This window comes from Saccostrea echinata, unplaced genomic scaffold (genome assembly GCF_033153115.1).
Source record: "Saccostrea echinata isolate AGI-Se365-2 ecotype Australia unplaced genomic scaffold, CSIRO_AGI_Sech_v1 ptg000009l, whole genome shotgun sequence".
Taxonomy (NCBI): Eukaryota; Metazoa; Mollusca; class Bivalvia; order Ostreida; family Ostreidae; genus Saccostrea; species Saccostrea echinata.
This window is the reverse complement of record NW_026889758.1, coordinates 36,984,744-37,003,107: the sequence shown is the minus strand read 5'-3', so window position 1 is coordinate 37,003,107 and position 18,364 is coordinate 36,984,744. Positions and strand designations below refer to the sequence as shown.

Sequence of the window (18,364 nt, the reverse complement as noted above, 5' to 3'; positions counted from 1 at the left end):
CCACCATATCATCCACTCCACTTTCCGCTGAAGTAACAGACACTTCTCCAGAGATTCAAGGTGGGTATTCTTGGCAAGATCCCCAGGTTCATATTAAGTCTCTAAATGTCAGCAGCACTCATAGTTCTCACTTAGACGTTGTTGATTTTGTTAATATGTGTGTGTGTGTGGTGGGGGGGGGGGTCTCATCCGACTGAGAAGATTGTTACAGACAGTTCTAGTTTTCAGTTAGTTTGCCGCAATGGCCCTAACAAGCCAAAACTTGAAAATATATCTTTAAGTCAGTGGTCAACTGCTAATCTTGCTGTTTTGCATAAATTGGTTGAAGATGGTATTCTTCCTCAGAAGCAGATATTTGATTATTTTTCCCATACATCTAGAATATACCGCCTTGTTTCATCTCATGACTTAGTATCTATGTTTTTATATGATAGAGAGTATAGGCGTCTCCATCATTGCATAAATTTAGATGGGGCACTTCTGTCGATCATTAAAGCTGTCGAATTTCTGCGTCTGAGAAATCATGTTTCATTAATGTCTCAGTCGGGTGTTACAAACCCCAAAACAAGTGTATTTAAGAATGCTGATAACAAACCAAATGCAAACAATTTAGCATCCCACAATGCTATGAAATCTGTAGACGTTACAATTCTAAGATAAGGTACACAACCTTTCCAATACTAACACATTCAACTTATGTCAATGTTTGAATGTTTTACGTGTTAAGAGTTTATCAACATGTCATTGAAAGTTCAAACGATAAATGCTTGAGTTTCTGATTCACAAAATCTATTTAGTTTTTAGAGATCAAGTCTTCCAACAATCTGTCGGAATACCCATAAATACCAATTGCGCCCCTTTATTAGCAGACCTATCTTTATATTCATATGAAACAGAATTTATTCAGAAACTTATACATGAGAAGAAGAAAACACTTGATGTGGCCTTCAACTCGACATTTAGATATTATCAATTAATAGTTACTTCCATTCGTATATCGACTCGATATATCCCAGTGAACTTGAAATAAAAAATGCCACGAGGCAAGCTGTTGACAAACAAGTTGATGAAACAAGGATCTCAACAGTCTCTTTTGAAGTCAACGATTTGCAAGTTCTAGGGTCGATATAATGACCTTGTCGGCAAATACAATCTATCATTAAGTCGAATGCTGACTGACGTTTTCATACTAATTGTTAGGCCATTTCTTACACAATAAATTGTCTACGGATATTTCCATTTGCCCGATCTTGAAAAGGAGCATACGGCGAGTGTGACCGGTCGACAGGGGGTGCTCACTCCTCCATGGCACCTGATGCTTTTAGAGGTCTGTGTTTGCTCTGCTTCCGATTTGTATTGTTTTAATGGACTTTTGAGCTTGATTACTGTTCGTTATCTCCATATTTCATGTTGCGACGTGCTACCCAAATAAATCCAGAAACGTGTAAAACTTTCCTTTCAATTTAGACCGAGCGCAGAAAATGATTTTGTGGAAATTCTCAGTTAACTTTCTGAAAAACTGAGCTATTGAAAAGAAAATGATTTGCCAAATGATTCTTTATTCTATACTTTTAAAAATAAAACATGAGGAATTTAACAATAAAATGCTTCTTATATTTGTTAATATGTGAATGAACGGTTGCAACCAGAAAAAAATGCACAAACCCGAAATGTTTTTTTTTTCAGTGGTTGCAAGTGTTAATCCTTGTATTAACAAAGAAAGAAAGACATTTTATTATTTATTGTTTATATTTATATCTGTATAAATTATTTGTACAAAGTGGTGTAAGTACGTAAAATCTGTATCACTGATCCGTACTTTGATGGAAGAGTTCACTTCTTATGAAATCTTTCGCATTGCACATTGAAGTGGTGAATTTTTTCGATTGCATGGAACGTTTGGGTCTTCTTATCGAACGTAGTACGTACTATCAGAGACATATAACAGAGGGTATAAACCGAGGCCCCGTGTCGCAGTAGGTGCTGGCACGAAAAAGATCCCTCACTGCCCAATGGCCCTAAGTGCCGAGCATAGGACTAAATTTGCAGCCCTCCACCGGCAAGTGGTGACGTCTCCATATGAGTGAAAAATTCTCGAGAGGGACGTTAAACAACATAAACACAGGGTAAACACGTGTTCGATCGATACACGTGTTGTGAAAACTTCAATAGACATGACAAATACACACATATAATTATGTACATTTGTTGCAGTATGTGAATTTAACAGAAGCGGGTCTTTTCAGCATTACTGGCATTGCTAGTCTCAGAGAGTGGGGTGGGGTGTCTTATAACATTACAACGAATATTGCTTTCTCAATTCTAAACAAATGGGCTCGTAAATATGAAACAATTGACGTTCGATAAGAAAGACCCAAACGTTCCGTTCAAGCAAAACATTTTACCACTTCAATGCGCTTCATTGCATTTAACTTTTCTTGACGATACATATTGCATGTATATGTATATGTAATATATATGTAAATTGAGGTCCACTATGATTCATTCTTATAAATGAAACCGTAACCAATGTGACGAAACTACAGGGCACATTGTGAATCACTGCTATATATGCAGTTTGTTATGTTCTAGAGAATGCACTGTCCTCTACAAAAATTTAGAATTAAAATGTTGACTGACATTTATACTAAATTGACTACGGAATATTCCGTCTACCTGATCAATACATAGGGCTGACAGATTTGAATTTTTTAACATTTATTTACTTTTTTTTTCATTATTATTATTACTTCATTTTTTTTTTTTTAGATCGATCACTGTTTGTTATCTTCTCCTTTTTCATATGCATATGTCATTACAAACTTATATAATATTATGTCAAAATAGCGAAAATATTTTCAAACAATGTGCAAAAAAATGAATTGCCTTTGTCAATCAGTTTTTAAAATATTTAAAAAGATTTTCTAGGACAATCCTCGAACATATAACAATCGACCACTAACGGGCTTTATTTCCATTATACGTACTCATTGATTGCAATGATGTAGAGAAGATGTGGAGCCAACAGTTTAAACATGGGGTGTGAAGGCAACAGACATCTATTGGCTGCTATGCATATGGCTTCCAATAATACATGTGTGCAGCCTTAAAATAAACTTAATATTAATACTGATATACATTCATAGATATACTGAATGGATTCGCACTTCTGTAGACTCTATATGTATGCCTTGACTTATTTTAAAAGAAAAAAAAATATAATTGACTCATACCACTGTGACATGAATTAATCACAGCGGTTTTTGTTGTTTTGTAAAATCAATGAGATATATTCAATCTAATAATCTTTTCTGTATAAAAATGAAAAGTTTTAAAACTCAAAGGACTTCGCACATCTTTACCTAGATGGGCCAAGGCTTGGTGATAATTTGAGTCACGTACGTTGTACCACATTTTGGCCATCAACCATGTATAAGGTGGCTCACTGGGAAGAAACACCTGAAATTTAGTTCAATCTAAAAGATAGTATTTCAGTATTATATTCCATTAACTATTTTACACTTACAATTCCTCTTAAAAATGAGTTATGTATAAAGAAGAAGTCTTACAGGATTGTCAGGTCCCTTATGTTGAAAGAGTTGTATCGCTACTGGCATAAGTTGACCTCTACCATCCACAAAGAAGAGAGCAATGGGTACTGGACACTACTCGAGTCACGATAAAAAGCGAACATACAAGATTTTATTCTTTAACCTTTTACCAATCGCTATTAGAGTGTGTTTTCAATCGAATCTTTTTTAAAGAATAAGTTTAAATATTTAGTATTATCAATTATGATTAATTATTTATAGGAATTCATATTTTGATTACTTTTGCGCGTTGTTGTGGCATTAATTTAAGGAAAACAGCAAAAAATAGTTTTATTGAATATATGCATAGTAGACATTTTAAGACTTTTCCCCTTACAGTTGACCCCTTCCAGCACCCAACCCTTCGGTTTTAATTTAGTTTCGTGCCTACACATAAATTTTGGTCAAGCTACCCCACTGATTGTGCAAAATGGACCACCAACTACAACTTTGCTTAATATTGAATACCCAAATTTAACAAGAAACAAAGGATGAAGACCTATGGGGACAGATATTTAATTTGATTTGAAAATTTGAATCCTTAAACGCTTGTTATTCTTCTAAAAAGGAAAAGTACTTTCTATGAATTCACCACTCATTAACATTCATTTTCTTTTTTGGAAGTAGTTCACACATGTTGCAATATTTTAACTTACAACATAGCCCTCGACAAGAGAAATTCCATCCAATATTTCAAGATCAATGATGAACAAACGTTTGTCGTTGATAGCTTGGCATAAAGTCAGGCCCTCTAAGAAAGGTTTTATCATTTCCTCAGTCACCCCAAATCTTCATGGAATTGAGAAAACAAGCATATAGAGCATTTTTTTTTTTTTTTTTAAAAAAAGATTGTTTTGTCTATATCGTAAATTTCTACCAAATAGAGATTATTAGTGTAGTTAAGCAGATCAATTAAAACCAACGCCTTACTTGTATGGTATATGTGTACAGAACCGAATCAGATTTGAATTGATACCATTTACCCGTTGCTAACCAAAGCTTATATCACTGCCCCAATTCTTCATCCCCTGCTTAACATAACATGTACATTTAATTTGACATAAGTTAGAATCTATTTGTAGACAGTTGGAAGTTTTATGAGGCAAATTTTCCTTTCGCTGTGTTTGTTGCTATCTTTGGGTTTAGCGAGTGTTGTTTTTCTTGTGTGTGTAATGTTTTTGATAGATAACAGATTAGAAAACAAAAAATATTACAATAAGATAAAATACCAGCATTTATGTTTTACCTTTGGCTCTTCAAATATTTTTGAGTAGACACCTTTCAAGTCCTCTAAAGTTTTCCACGATCCATCCCAAAAAATCATTTCCCACGCCTTACCGGCCTTCAGAGTGGTTCTTAATTTCAGCAGATCAAACTGTGATAATACAGGCATTACTCTTTATTTGTGTCACTGACTGTGCGATACCTTTTGACCAGACAAAAAAAAAAAGAAAGTTGTTTCAAATCAATTCTGCAAGTGGTAAATACATGTACAGTCAGCAAGGATGGTCAGCAATACCCCTCATAGCGGTATTTATTTTGTGGCAGAAACCAAATTTAGTAAAGCTCTTGATCAATATTGTTTAGGTTGAAATCCGTATCTCAGAACCATAAAAATGATGGATTCAGTATGCGTAGAATATAGTTTTAGGAGAGTGTTTGCAGATAAACATTAAGAAAAAGGCAAATAATGTTTTCATCGTCTTAAAATTTAGTATTGAATGGTCAGCTAGAGCTAAAATTAATTTATCCAGGACGGGTGATGCATTCACCGCTAGCTTTATAGCAGATCATAATCATAATTTGCAATTTTTGTTACATGCTCTACTGGTGCCTCAGACTGTGCGGCTGCACAGTCTCGTGGCGGTTATTGGGCTTACCATCTTCGAACTTTTTTAAAAAAATTAACAAACATTTTCAAGCATGGACTAGTCAAAAATAGTGGACATCTGTTCCCAGGGTTCACTTCCATTTTTAGGGATGCCATTTGATGCCTCAGTTCCTTCATTTAAGTGGCCATGGCCCATTTAGCCATATAAAATGTATTATTTTTGTTATTCTGTTATTGAATACAGTATTTATGGTACATTAGCAATTCCTGTGTTTTAAAGGTGATTCTTCTTTGATAAATATGTCAATCAGGCTTCTCTAAATAATTTATCGTTTAAATAAAAGCCGTGTACTAAAATTCCGTGCCTTGAATAAGACAAGTATATTTAATAGTTTAATAAATCGGGTCACAGAGTACATATTTATCTAAAAAATCATTAGGCTTCTATATATGTTGTGTTACAACTTCCATATAAGCCTTATAATTCTATTCATTAGACACCCAAACGGAACATTTAATGATAATTGAGGGGGTAAGTGTATCTTGATTTATCACATATATTGCAGGTAGACTTCCATGATTTTATTTCTAATGAAATATTCACATTTAAAAAAGAAGCGAAAGCATTTGAACTCATAGAAACAAATTCCATCCGATCTCTTGATTAGAAAATTTCAATGTGAATATACGAACCATATAATCCTGTAGTTATTTTCAAAATTCTATTTTAGCAAAAGAGGACACGTCCTTTAGTCCCATCACCATAAAAGCAAATCCAGTTTAGCTCTTGAACAGACCACTGATGGAGCAGAAGAAATGAAAGGTTGATGGAACCATGAAAGTTTTAACTGCTCTCTCTCTCTCTCTCTGATTTCATGCTTGAAATTTTGCTTTGCACCAAAGGAATTAAAGTATACATGCACACAATTGAAAATCAATTGCTCTAGAATGAACATCAGAAATATCAAGTGATCTTCATTGGTATGGTGAACAAGTATTATGCAGCAGTGGTGTCTTGGGATTTGAAGATTTTTATTTGGCTTTGGTTTGTGTCTTATGTGGTTAAAATAATATCTGGATTTCACAATTATTTACGCCTCAAAATTATTTACGCATGAGCTTTCTGTCAAGATTACGAATTCCACGCAATCTGATACATGGTAGATAAATTTCATAAATCTTATTATTAAAAAAGTAACTGGGGGTTCTTTATTGATCTTGTAACGGCGATGCGTAGTAATGTATCTTAGATGAATGCAAAAATGCAATCTTATGACAGTTTTCACGAAAAACATTTATCTACACAAGTCCGCAAAGCCGGTTAGAGTTTTCACGCTTTCGATTGACAGCGACTACGGTTTCTGGTCACGTGATGACTAAGAGTTCAACTCACAAAACAGTTACTTTTCAAAGACTGCAACAATGACTTTGTTTTATATTCTTCACAACAGAAAGAAAAGTTTTGTATCGTTTTTAATTCAACAATAAGCATGTGCCTTTTTTAGTCACATCTTTGGAATTTCTATATCTTAATTCGTACGAAATATGCATTCTTAATCATTGTAAAGAATAAGTTTTCATGCTATTTTGATCCTACAAAATTAACACAGTCACAACTCTGATTTATGCAGACAAGACATGAGTTTCAAGAACAGAAAAGATATTAAGATTCACATATTTGAGGTAAAAATTTATTGACTAAAACACTTTATCAATATGTATTCCCTTGGAATACGAGCGATTTATTTGATCAAGCATAAGGTTCACAGGTTGCATTTGCAGTACAATGCATGTACATGCATGTGCAGATGCATGAAGCGAGCTGGTTCACGTGTCTTTATTGCCTGAAACAAGCAGAAATATTAGCTCACCACCACCCTCCAGAAATCTCCAATTTATACTTATCTCTCAAATGCTTAGCAGTTATCTTGTGAAATTTGCATAAGGTAACTCTGGATGTACTCAAATGATCTCCCTTTGAACGACGTAAGTACAACGTTCATTGGAATAAAGCTAATGTAAATGTAAGGAGTCGGTGATGAGATGGCGAGAGTTCATCTTGAAAAACACACAAAGTACTGTTCAAAGACTACAAAATTTTCCTAATATTAGGCTCTTCAAAACAAGCACGATATTAAGCCCTTCAAAACGTCAAGCTCGATTTCGTTAAATGTTACAGATATTTACTGCTAATGCATTTCAAATTTTACAAATTCACGTAGTATATTGCCAGGAAAGATAAACCAAAAAAAAAAAAAAAAAAAAAAAAAAAAAAATCAGAATACACTTTACGTTAAACTTAGTCAGAAATGTTATTTTCAGAAATAAATGGCATCAAAATCGACTGAATAATGAAATAGAAGTTTATGTCTATTGTGAATTTTTGAGGCGAATTGAATTCTCTCTCTCTCTCACTGATTTCATGCTTGAAATTTTGCTTTGCACCAAAGGAATTAAAGTATACATGCACACAATTGAAAATCAATTGCTCTAGAATGAACATCAGAAATATCAAGTGATCTTCATTGGTATGGTGAACAAGTATTATGCAGCAGTGGTGTCTTGGGATTTGAAGATTTTTATTTGGCTTTGGTTTGTGTCTTATGTGGTTAAAATAATATCTGGATTTCACAATTATTTACGCCTCAAAATTATTTACGCATGAGCTTTCTGTCAAGATTACGAATTCCACGCAATCTGATACATGGTAGATAAATTTCATAAATTTTATTATTAAAAAAGTAACTGGGGGTTCTTTATTGATCTTGTAATGGCGATGCGTAGTAATGTATCTTAGATGAATGCAAAAATGCAATCTTATGACAGTTTTCACGAAAAACATTTATCTACACAAGTCCGCAAAGCCGGTTAGAGTTTTCACGCTTTCGATTGACAGCGACTACGGTTTCTGGTCACGTGATGACTAGAGTTCAACTCACAAAACAGTTACTTTTCAAAGACTGCAACAATGACTTTGTTTTATATTCTTCACAACAGAAAGAAAAGTTTTGTATCGTTTTTAATTCAACAATAAGCATGTGCCTTTTTTAGTCACATCTTTGGAATTTCTATATCTTAATTCGTACGAAAAATGCATTCTTAATCATTGTAAAGAATAAGTTTTTATGCTATTTTGATCCTACAAAATTAACACAGTCACAACTCTGATTTATGCAGACAAGACATGAGTTTCAAGAACAGAAAAGATATTAAGCTTCACTAATTTGAGGCAAAAATTTATTTACTAAAACACTATCTCAATATGTATTCCCTTGGAATACGAGCGATTTATTTGATCAAGCATAAGGTTCACAGGTTGCATTTGCAGTACAATGCATGTACATGCATGTGCAGTTACATGAAGCAAGCTGGTTCACGTGTCTTTATTGCCTGAAAGAAGCAGAAATATTAACCTACCACCACCCTCCAGAAATCTCCAATTTATACTTATTTCTCAAATGCTTAGCAGTTATCTTGTGAAATTTGCATAAGGTAACTCTGGATGTACTCAAATGATCTCCCTTTGAACGACGTAAGTACAACGTTCATTGGAATAAAGCTGATATAAATGTAAGGAGTCGGTGACGAGATGGCGAGAGTTCATCTTGAAAAACACACAAAGTACTATTCAAAGACTACAAAATTTTCCTAATATTAGACCCTTCAAAACAAGTACGATATTAAGCCCTTCAAAACAAGCTCGATTTCGTTAAATGTTACAGAGATTTACTGCTAATGCATTTCAAATTTTACAAATTCACGTTGTATATTGTCAGGAAAGATAAAAAAAAAAATTCATAATACACTTTACGTTAAACTTAGTCAGAAATGATATTTTCAGAAATAAATGGCATCAGAATCGACCGAATAATAAAATAGAAGTTTATGTCTATTGTAAAATTTTGAGGCGAATTGAATTCTCTCTCTCTCTCTCTCCGTGTACTGAGGTAAAATGATAAGTTATGTAAAATGTTTTCTATATTATTGATTTGAGCATATAGGGTAAATTGTTAAGAAAAGTAAAAGAAACATGAATCACCCAAGAAACTTTATGATTACATGTATATCTAAAGCTCATGTATATGTATATTACATGTATATCTAAAGCTCATGAATCTAGTTGATAGATTTCTGGATAGGAAATTAATGATACTTGTAAAACTTACAACGAAAAAAAATAAAAGAATGATGAACTTTATCGGTGGTGAATGTGGTTTGATAATCAGCAGAAAAATATCAATATTGATCGAGGCGAAGCCGAGGTCAATATTGATATTTTTCTGGTGAAGAACAAACTGTATTCACCACCGAAAGAGTCATATTACTATGTTTCTTATTATGTTTCTTCCGAAAAAAGGCATGCTTAACAAATGGTATTAAACCAATTTACAGGCACAAAAAATATCACAGAATGAATAAAAATAAAGAATACATATTTACAACCATAGCTGAGACTATCACAAAAATAAACTAGATGCTGTCATGAGACAGTAATACCCGCACTAATGTGTTTGCCTCTAAATGCAGGCACATAGCGTCAGGGGGGGGGGCAGAGGGGGCCTGCGCCCAATTTTTTTTTAAACATAACTTTTTACTATTGAAAATGTTCATGAACGGATGGTTGCCCCCCCCCCTCTTTTTGCTGCATTATAGTCAAATAAAGATAATGTAGTAGTGTATATATAAAATTGGAGTACTGAAAGAAGTTGGAATCCCTCCCCCCCCCTCCCACGAAATAGGATTTTTGAGTTTTGAAAAAAAAAATTTTTTGGCTTGTCAATTTTTTTCAGGTAAGTTGAATTTTTTTTTCTCTGGCTACCCCCCCCCCCCCAACCCCCTCCACTTTCAAAAACGTTGCCACGTCCCTGAAATGTGCTCTGATTGCTCTCCTTCAAATTCTGGTAACCAGGGAAGAAGCACACATTTAAATCAAGCATAAAATGCTCAGGTGAACATGCAGCCCATATGGGCCTCTTATGTTAATCAGGTGTGGATCCAGGAATTTTTTCCAGGGGGATCCAACCCAGAAATTTCTTGACAAGCAAAAAAAAAAAATTCTATTTCATTGTGCTGGTGGTGGTTGGGAGGGGGGGGGGGGGTTGGCCGCTCACTTTTTAAGCTTCATAAGTATAACTTTTCAACAAAACAGGGGTCCGTGTTTTCTAAGGTGGGGGGGGGGGTTCCAAGGTCACTTTTAGTTGCTTTCGTATATAGATTTCGTGTATAGGTTCCGGACCCCCTCCCCCCTCTAGATCCGTGCATGTAAATATTTCATTACCAGTCTGATATTACCTAATAATGTAAATTCTGATAAAGAGAGAATTTTTGAAAGATTTGTGTAAACAAAAAAGGGGGTGGTTAATTTTCTACCCATAATTGGAACTTCTTGAATTTATTGTCAAAACAACAAATATTATTATTTTAGTGCATAGCTTTTTTGATGAACTTAAAAAAAAAATAGATGCCAATTTTTATCAGTATTTGGGTAGGACTCGGAGAACCCCTTTCCAAATCTTGACCCAATCAACTTTGCCAAAAATCAACCCCACCCACGATTCACCCGTTTTCCTGTCATATTTAGAATAGATAACACAAACTTATGAAAAAAATGTATGTAATTATAATATAAATTTTACAGATGTAGGCTACACCTTTTTGGAAAATTTCTAGACTCGTGCTTGGAATTACGTCACACTGCGAGCACTACTTTTACCGTTATCATTATTGTTTTGCACATGGTGTATGTACATCATTATTACCACTGGGATTATTAATATTTAGTGTGTGTTTTAAATGGATTTATTCTTCTATCAAGTTAACAGTACCTATAACAAGCGGTAAGTACTGTATTATGAATATATTATTTTAAACGTTTAGTATAGAACGGGGTTTGTTTGTTGTTTAACGTCCTTCTCGAGAATTTTTCACTCATATGGAGACGCCACCACTTGCCAGTGGAGGGCTGCCTATGGTCGACGCTGGTCTCCACGTCCCGCAGTGGATTCGAACCCGCGACTTAAGGATCAACTCCTTACTCCACGACTCTAGAGCAGACTTTCTAACCACTGCGCCACACGGGCGACTAGAACGGGGTAAAATAATCGGAAATGAAAATGGTTAGGGGCCTATAGTTGGAAAAGGGTCAAAGATCATTGGAATGCCACAATTACACAAATTATACAATGAGGCAAGTCCCTGGGGTCATTCCACTCGATCTATGGAACCGGAAATAATAAAATAGCTTTCATTAAAGCAAAAGCCCTTAAGTCATCTTTGTATAATAACACACTAAATAGGATATATGGGGTCATGACCCCCCCCCCCCCCCCAGAGGTCATTCCCAACCCCTAAAACTTGAAACAAATGATCATATACATTGTATCTTGAAAATGGTTGAAAACTCTCCCCTTAACCCTATATAATATTGTCCCTCGAGTCATTATGCATTAAATGGTATAAAGGTTATGACCCCTTGAATTCATCATCATCCTGAAACTGGAAATGATCACAATATGACCTGCGTCAAACGTGTGTTAGTGATAATCTGCTTGACAATTTATTCAGGACCCCCTAGGGTCAGTCCACCCTCCTAGAATTAGAAAATGAAAATCATTCAGAGACCCGCCATTATACTTTGTGTACATATACATTTTTGTATTATTCACAATTTATCTTATACCAAAACAAGTTATAAATAATTTGTATAAATAAATGAGCCTGGGGATGGGAAGGGGGAAAAGAGGAAGGAGTTATGTCTGCATGGTCTTAAATGTTGAAAACTCCTAAAATTTGTGAATATTAACACGGTCGTTTCCCACTTGTCATCATTATTTACTGATCTTCTCACAACATACATGTGTCTTTATTAAATCAATAGATCATGGACTTTTTTGGTCATTATAATGCCTAGCTCTCCCTTGAATCAGGAATGGTGATATAAATATTTTAAGAATGATTCAGAATTAAAACAGGTCTTGCACAATCTCTTAAAATTGATTAAGCTCTGTAATTGAATTAGCTGTACTGGTATAGATTGGTTTTGCTATGCAAAACACTTTGATTTAGCTATTTAATCATACTTTTCTTTAATGTACATTTTTATCAATATAGATAAAAGTTACACTATGTTGACATGGGTATAAATTTTAAATTTTCAGCTTTGAGTTTTCTGAAAACAATGCATGGAGGAAAATTGCATTTCAAAAATTGTCTCCTGAGAATTTGCTATCACAGATATATATATATTTTGCATGGGGCTATATACCTGGAGTAATCTCTCTCTCTCTCTCTCTCTAACATCTACTTGAGTCAAAATTAAAGTGGAATTATAAGACAATTTTTTTTTATTGAAGACTTTTTAGGATTTTACACTAATTCATACTACAGCAAGAATGTTATCCCTCCCAGAAAAAAATAAGTTTACTCACTATCTTGTCTTTGATCTATATCTATAATTACAAAAGGACACAGACAGAAGTCTTTTAACGTGGTTTGTTACAAATTTCACTTGGAACTCCTATTAATTTGCTCAAGATCAGTATTTTCAGTAGGCAGAAATGAACTTGATCAATTATGCTTGAAAAGTACTCACTGTGAACAATCACCTGACTTGTTGAAGACAGGTAAACATACCTCTCAGGGTATAATTATCATACAAAGGCCTGAATAAAATTGAAGTCATAATTAAATCATCATTATCTTAGTTAAAATAAGAAGAAACACACTAGAGGTGTGATGAAATATTTACAAACACAAAGAGTTTTATTTCTCATGCAAAATATTCTTTCTTGTGTAAAACAATTGTTCAAATGAAGGGCCAAACCTTCTTTTAAGGGAGATAAGAATGAGTGAAAATTAAATGTTATTTCAAAAATCTTCTTCTGAAGAACCACTGGGCCAGAAAAGTTTTAAATTATGTGAAACTTCATTACTTAGTGTAGATTCAACTTTGTCCAAATCATGACCTTCAGGGTAGGGTGCGGCCACAATAGGGGATCAAAGTTTTGTAAACATGAGAATGTACAGTAAAACACCCTTATAACAAAGTGCCTGGGATGGACGATTTTGCTTTGTTATAAGTGTAATTGCTTATATCCATTAAGTTTACAATATATTTTAAAGTCACGGGGAATGAAAATCGCTTTGCTGTAAGTGTCAATTCATTATACGCTTGTTTCGCTATAAGTATGCTTCACTGTATAAGAAAAAAATTCCTTCTCAAGAACCACTAGGCAAGAAAAGTTGAATCTTATGTGAAAGTTTCATTACATAATGTAGAAACAAATTTGTTCTTTCAAAACTGACTCCTACAGGTTTGATGCAACAAGTAGACTTTACTAGTCTACATATTGTTTTTGTCAGTTTTCTTTTTCAATCAAATTTTGTCCGAGCCTTAACTTGACAACCCTTTGACATTAAGACTTCAAACTTGAAACATGGAGAGGTGGTATGGAATTGAGGATGAGGCCACCAAACTCTTTTTACCTTGACCTTTTGATAAGGTCAAGGTCAATCTTTACATAAAAATATAGTCCAGGCTATAACCTGAGAACCCTTTGACATTAGAACTTCAAATTTGTAACATAGAAAAAAGACATTTACAAAAGATGCACTGCACTAAAATGTTGACCTAGACTCCTTTCTTCATTCAAGGTCAAATTGAGAAAAACACCTCCAAACCATAACCTTTTGACATTAAAACTTCAATCTTGGAACATGGAGAGGTGGTATGAAGAAAGGGTGCATGCAAACAAAATTTTTTACCTTGTTTTTATGCCCCACCATGAATATGGCCAGTGCATATAATATTTGTCATGTCCATCTTCCGTCCTTTCATCCTTCCATCCCTTTGTCTGTCTTTCCATCACACTTTGCGTTTAGCTCTGTTCAAAGCTCAGTTTCAAAGAAATTATCAAAGATATTTTTATCAAACTTCATATGCTGATAGATATTGATGAGAGCTATGTAGCTGCATCAACATTTTTTGACCTTGACCTTTCCTTTGACCATGACCTCACTTTTCTTAAATTAGTGTTTAGCTCAGTTTTAAAGATACCATTCAAGATAGAGTAATTAAACTTCTTATGTTGATACATACTGATGTAAGCTATTCAACTGCATCAACATTTTTTGACCTTGACCTTTCCTTTGACCTTGACCTCACTCTTCTTAAATTAGTGTATAGCTCAGTTTTAATGAAATAATTCAAGATATTTTTATCAAACTTCATATGTTGATACATACTGATAAGAGCTATTCAACTGCATCAATATTTTTTACATTGACCTTTCCTTTGACCTTGACCTCACTCTTCTTAAATTAGTGTTTAGCTCAGTTTTAATGAAATCATTCAAGATATTTTAATCAAACTTCATATGGTGATACATACTAATGTAAGCTATTCAACTGCATCAATATTTTTTGTTTTGACCTCGACCTTTCCTTTGACCTTGACCTCACTCTTCTTAAATTAGTGTATAGCTCAGTTTTAATGAAATCATTCAAGATATTTTAATCAAACTTCATATGCCGATACATACTAATGAGAGCTATTCAACTGCATCAATATTTTTTTACCTTGACCCCACTTTTCTTAAATTTGTGTCAAAATTCATATGCTGATACATACTGATATGAGCTATTCAACTGCATTAATATTTTTTGCCCTTGAACTTTCCTTTGACCTTTACTTCATTTATTTTAAATTAGTGTTTAGCTCAGTTTTAAAGAAACCATTCAAAATATTTTTATCAAACTGAATATGCTGATACGTATTTGTGAGAACTATTCAACTGCATCAAAAATGTTTGACTTTTAACTTTCCTGTGACCTTGACCTCACTTTTCTTAAATTTGCATTTTGCTTAATTTTAAAGAAACCATTTAAGATATATTTATGTAAGCTTAAGCACTTGTACATAATTTGGTGAGAGTTTATCATCTATATCCAACTTTTTAGATTTCAGTTTCAATTTTAAAGAAACTATGCAAGATATTCTCATCAAATTTCATACACTAATACAAATTTTCATGTTGCATTTCTAATAAACCCTCGGCGGGCATTCATGTCCTATGGACATATTTTTAGTTGTATAAAAAACGTCATTTTTCGTCCCCCATTTGACCCCAATGGTGAGAATGAAAATTACGAAACCTTATTGCACAACTACAGGACACCACCAATCATCTTCCAAAATATGATTAGGCTGCTGTCAGTGCTGTGTAAAATGTAGGAGGAGTTCTGGGAACCACTGGGTCTTTTAGTATAAAAAACATCATTTTTTGACCTCCATTTGACCCCCAAGGTGAAAATGAAAATTCTGAAACCTTACTGCACATCTACAGGACACCACCAACCACCTTCCAAAAGATGATTAGGCTACTGTGTAAAATGTAAGAGGAGTTCAGGGAACCAGGGGCTTTTTGCATAAAAAACGTCATTTTTCGACCCCCATTTGACCCCCAGGGTGAAAATGAAAATTCCGAAACCTTACTGCACATCTACAGGACACCACCAACCATCTCCCAAAAGATGATTAGGCTACTGTGTAAAATGTAAGAGGAGTTCAGGGAACCAGGGGCTTTTGCATAAAAAATGTCATTTTTCGACCCCCCTTTGCCCCCCAGGGTGAAAATGAAAATTCCGAAACTTTACTGCACATCTACATGACACCACCAAACATCTCCCAAAAGATGATTAGGCTACTGTGTAAAATGTAAGAGGAATTTGAGAAAGAAGAGTGTGACAGACGGACGGACAGACATGAGTAACAACAATACAGTACCAACCAGATCCAACCTGACACCTAAGCAGTCCCAGAAAGCAGTCCCCGGGACTGCTTTGGGACCGCTCTGGGACTGCTCTGGGACCGCTGTGGGACTGCTCTGGAACTGCTCTGGGACTGCTCTAGAAAGCAGACCCAGCAGTCCCAGCAGTCCCTGGAACTGCTTTCTGGGACTGCTTTGTTCACTCATGCATGAAAAAGGTTCTGAGTGACATGATAGCTCCGCCCCTTGTGTATTCTGAATTTGCAGGCTCCCTGTTGTTGTTCTGTTTACTTTCAGCAGAGAGGTGTTTAAGATGAAGAATAAAAAAAAAAAACAAGGATTTTTTGACATTTTAATAAGTAGAGATAGATATACATGTAATTACTAAATGTCTTCAGGGGCTGTAAATTTACACAATTGTAGTCTAGAATTAATTTTAAAAAATGAAAGTAGTTAAAAGGGAAGTCAGGAGATGACTTTTATCCTTTAAATTAAACTTTAATACAGGTGTTTGAAAAAAAATATATCTAGGCCTATTTAATTAATTAATGCTAATTAAAACTTTAATACAGGTGTTTGATAAAAAAATATCGAGGCCTATTTAATTAATTAATGCTGTCTAGTTACGGAATGTACTCAAAGTTTGCATTAGCACTATTTAAAAACAAACAAACAAATTAAAAAAACAAACAAACTTGTCATTACAATAAGACATTCAGAGGGACGTACTGTACTGGATTTTTTTTTAAATTGAAAAAGCTAAAACCATATGCATGCTAAAAAAGAGCATTCCATGCTATTTTTTACCGCCCTCAAATAAAACCTAATAATTTATTAAATGACCATGAAAAAATATTATTCTACCATTCTTCAGTCATTTAAAACATTATATTTGTGAACAATTATTGGGGAATTTATTTATGAATTTGTTTTTGATTTATAAACAAGTAATTAAAAGAGTAAATTTATAAACATTTTAAAATATTGGGAATTGTGACTTATTTCTTATTTGTTTTGTTTGTGTTTTCCTGTCCAATTAATAAAAAGCAACACAAATGTATAAAATGGTGTCAACACCTGAAGTGCCTTCGGGCATGATTAGCAGAAAGTCAATGCATGTTATTTGGGTATCAGTGTTACACAACACTGAACATGCTGGTCAACAATGACACTAATTTCAATCTATGTACTGCAAAAAATCTTCGTTTCAATAAATGTGTATAAATTTATTTCTGGATTAATTAATTTTGAACATAATCTGAGGGTTCCATTCGCGTGATTTACAGATGTACACTCAAACGTTTATATAATAAAAGTATTATTGTTTTCTGTTACATAGATAATTTAACGATAATTAAATTGGCAAGTCAGTGAAAATATATAATCATGACTGAAATATAATACACAAAGAATTTTTCAAAAGCTCCAGTACTTAAGAAAATTGCATTCAGAGTATAGTATGGAAATCGGCCTTGCTCTATAATTATAAGCCTATTTAAAGCTAGTTTTGATAGAAAATAAATAGCTCAAGCTTAATTATCTACAAAAAAAAAATAAAAAAATAAAAAATAAATATGGAAACCAATATCAATCACAGTAATTTAGAAATTGATTTATTTTGGTGAAAAATTAATATACCACAAAACTGTGTTTAAATATTCATGTTATTTATAGGTGTGAACGTCTTCTTTGTTCAATATTTATTATTTGTTTCTATACGCGTAGTGTGATTTTCTTAACAGTTAAAAAATGACTGTCGCATGAGAATTGATACTGCTCAGAAAGAAATGGATCATCAATTTCAACTGCCTTTTATAGTTACATTGTTTATTGGTAATCTCATTTCTGAGTAAGCTCCGCCCATTAAATTAATTAACCCCGCCCACTGGGACTGCTGGGACTGCTTTCTGGGACTGCTGGGACTGCTTTCTGGGACCGCTGGGACTGCTCTGGGACCGCTGTGGGACTGCTCTGGGACCGCTGTGGGAAAGCAGAAAGCAGTCCCCGGGACTGCTCTGGGACTGCTTTGTGTCAGGTTAGGTCTGGTTGGTACTGTATACCAGAACTTTCTTTAGAAAGTGCGGGTATAATAATAAAAAGAATGAAGGAGATCATGGAATATTATAATTAAAGTAGGTGTTCACAGCTATATTTATAACATATTTATAATCTACGTA

General features: G+C 34.1%; 1 protein-coding gene across 1 annotated transcript in view; it reads right to left on the bottom strand.

Annotated features, from left to right (window-relative positions):
- Nucleotides 1–2,977: 2,977 nt before the first annotated feature.
- The window catches only part of LOC133182694 (polyunsaturated fatty acid 5-lipoxygenase-like), a 52,390-nt gene continuing 37,003 nt past the window's right edge, over nt 2,978–18,364 (bottom strand). The window contains 6 exon segments of the mRNA XM_061317546.1: nt 2,978–3,105; nt 3,363–3,459; nt 3,570–3,665; nt 4,247–4,379; nt 4,521–4,618; nt 4,837–4,965. Coding sequence (XP_061173530.1) covers nt 2,978–3,105; nt 3,363–3,459; nt 3,570–3,665; nt 4,247–4,379; nt 4,521–4,618; nt 4,837–4,965 — 681 coding nt within the window.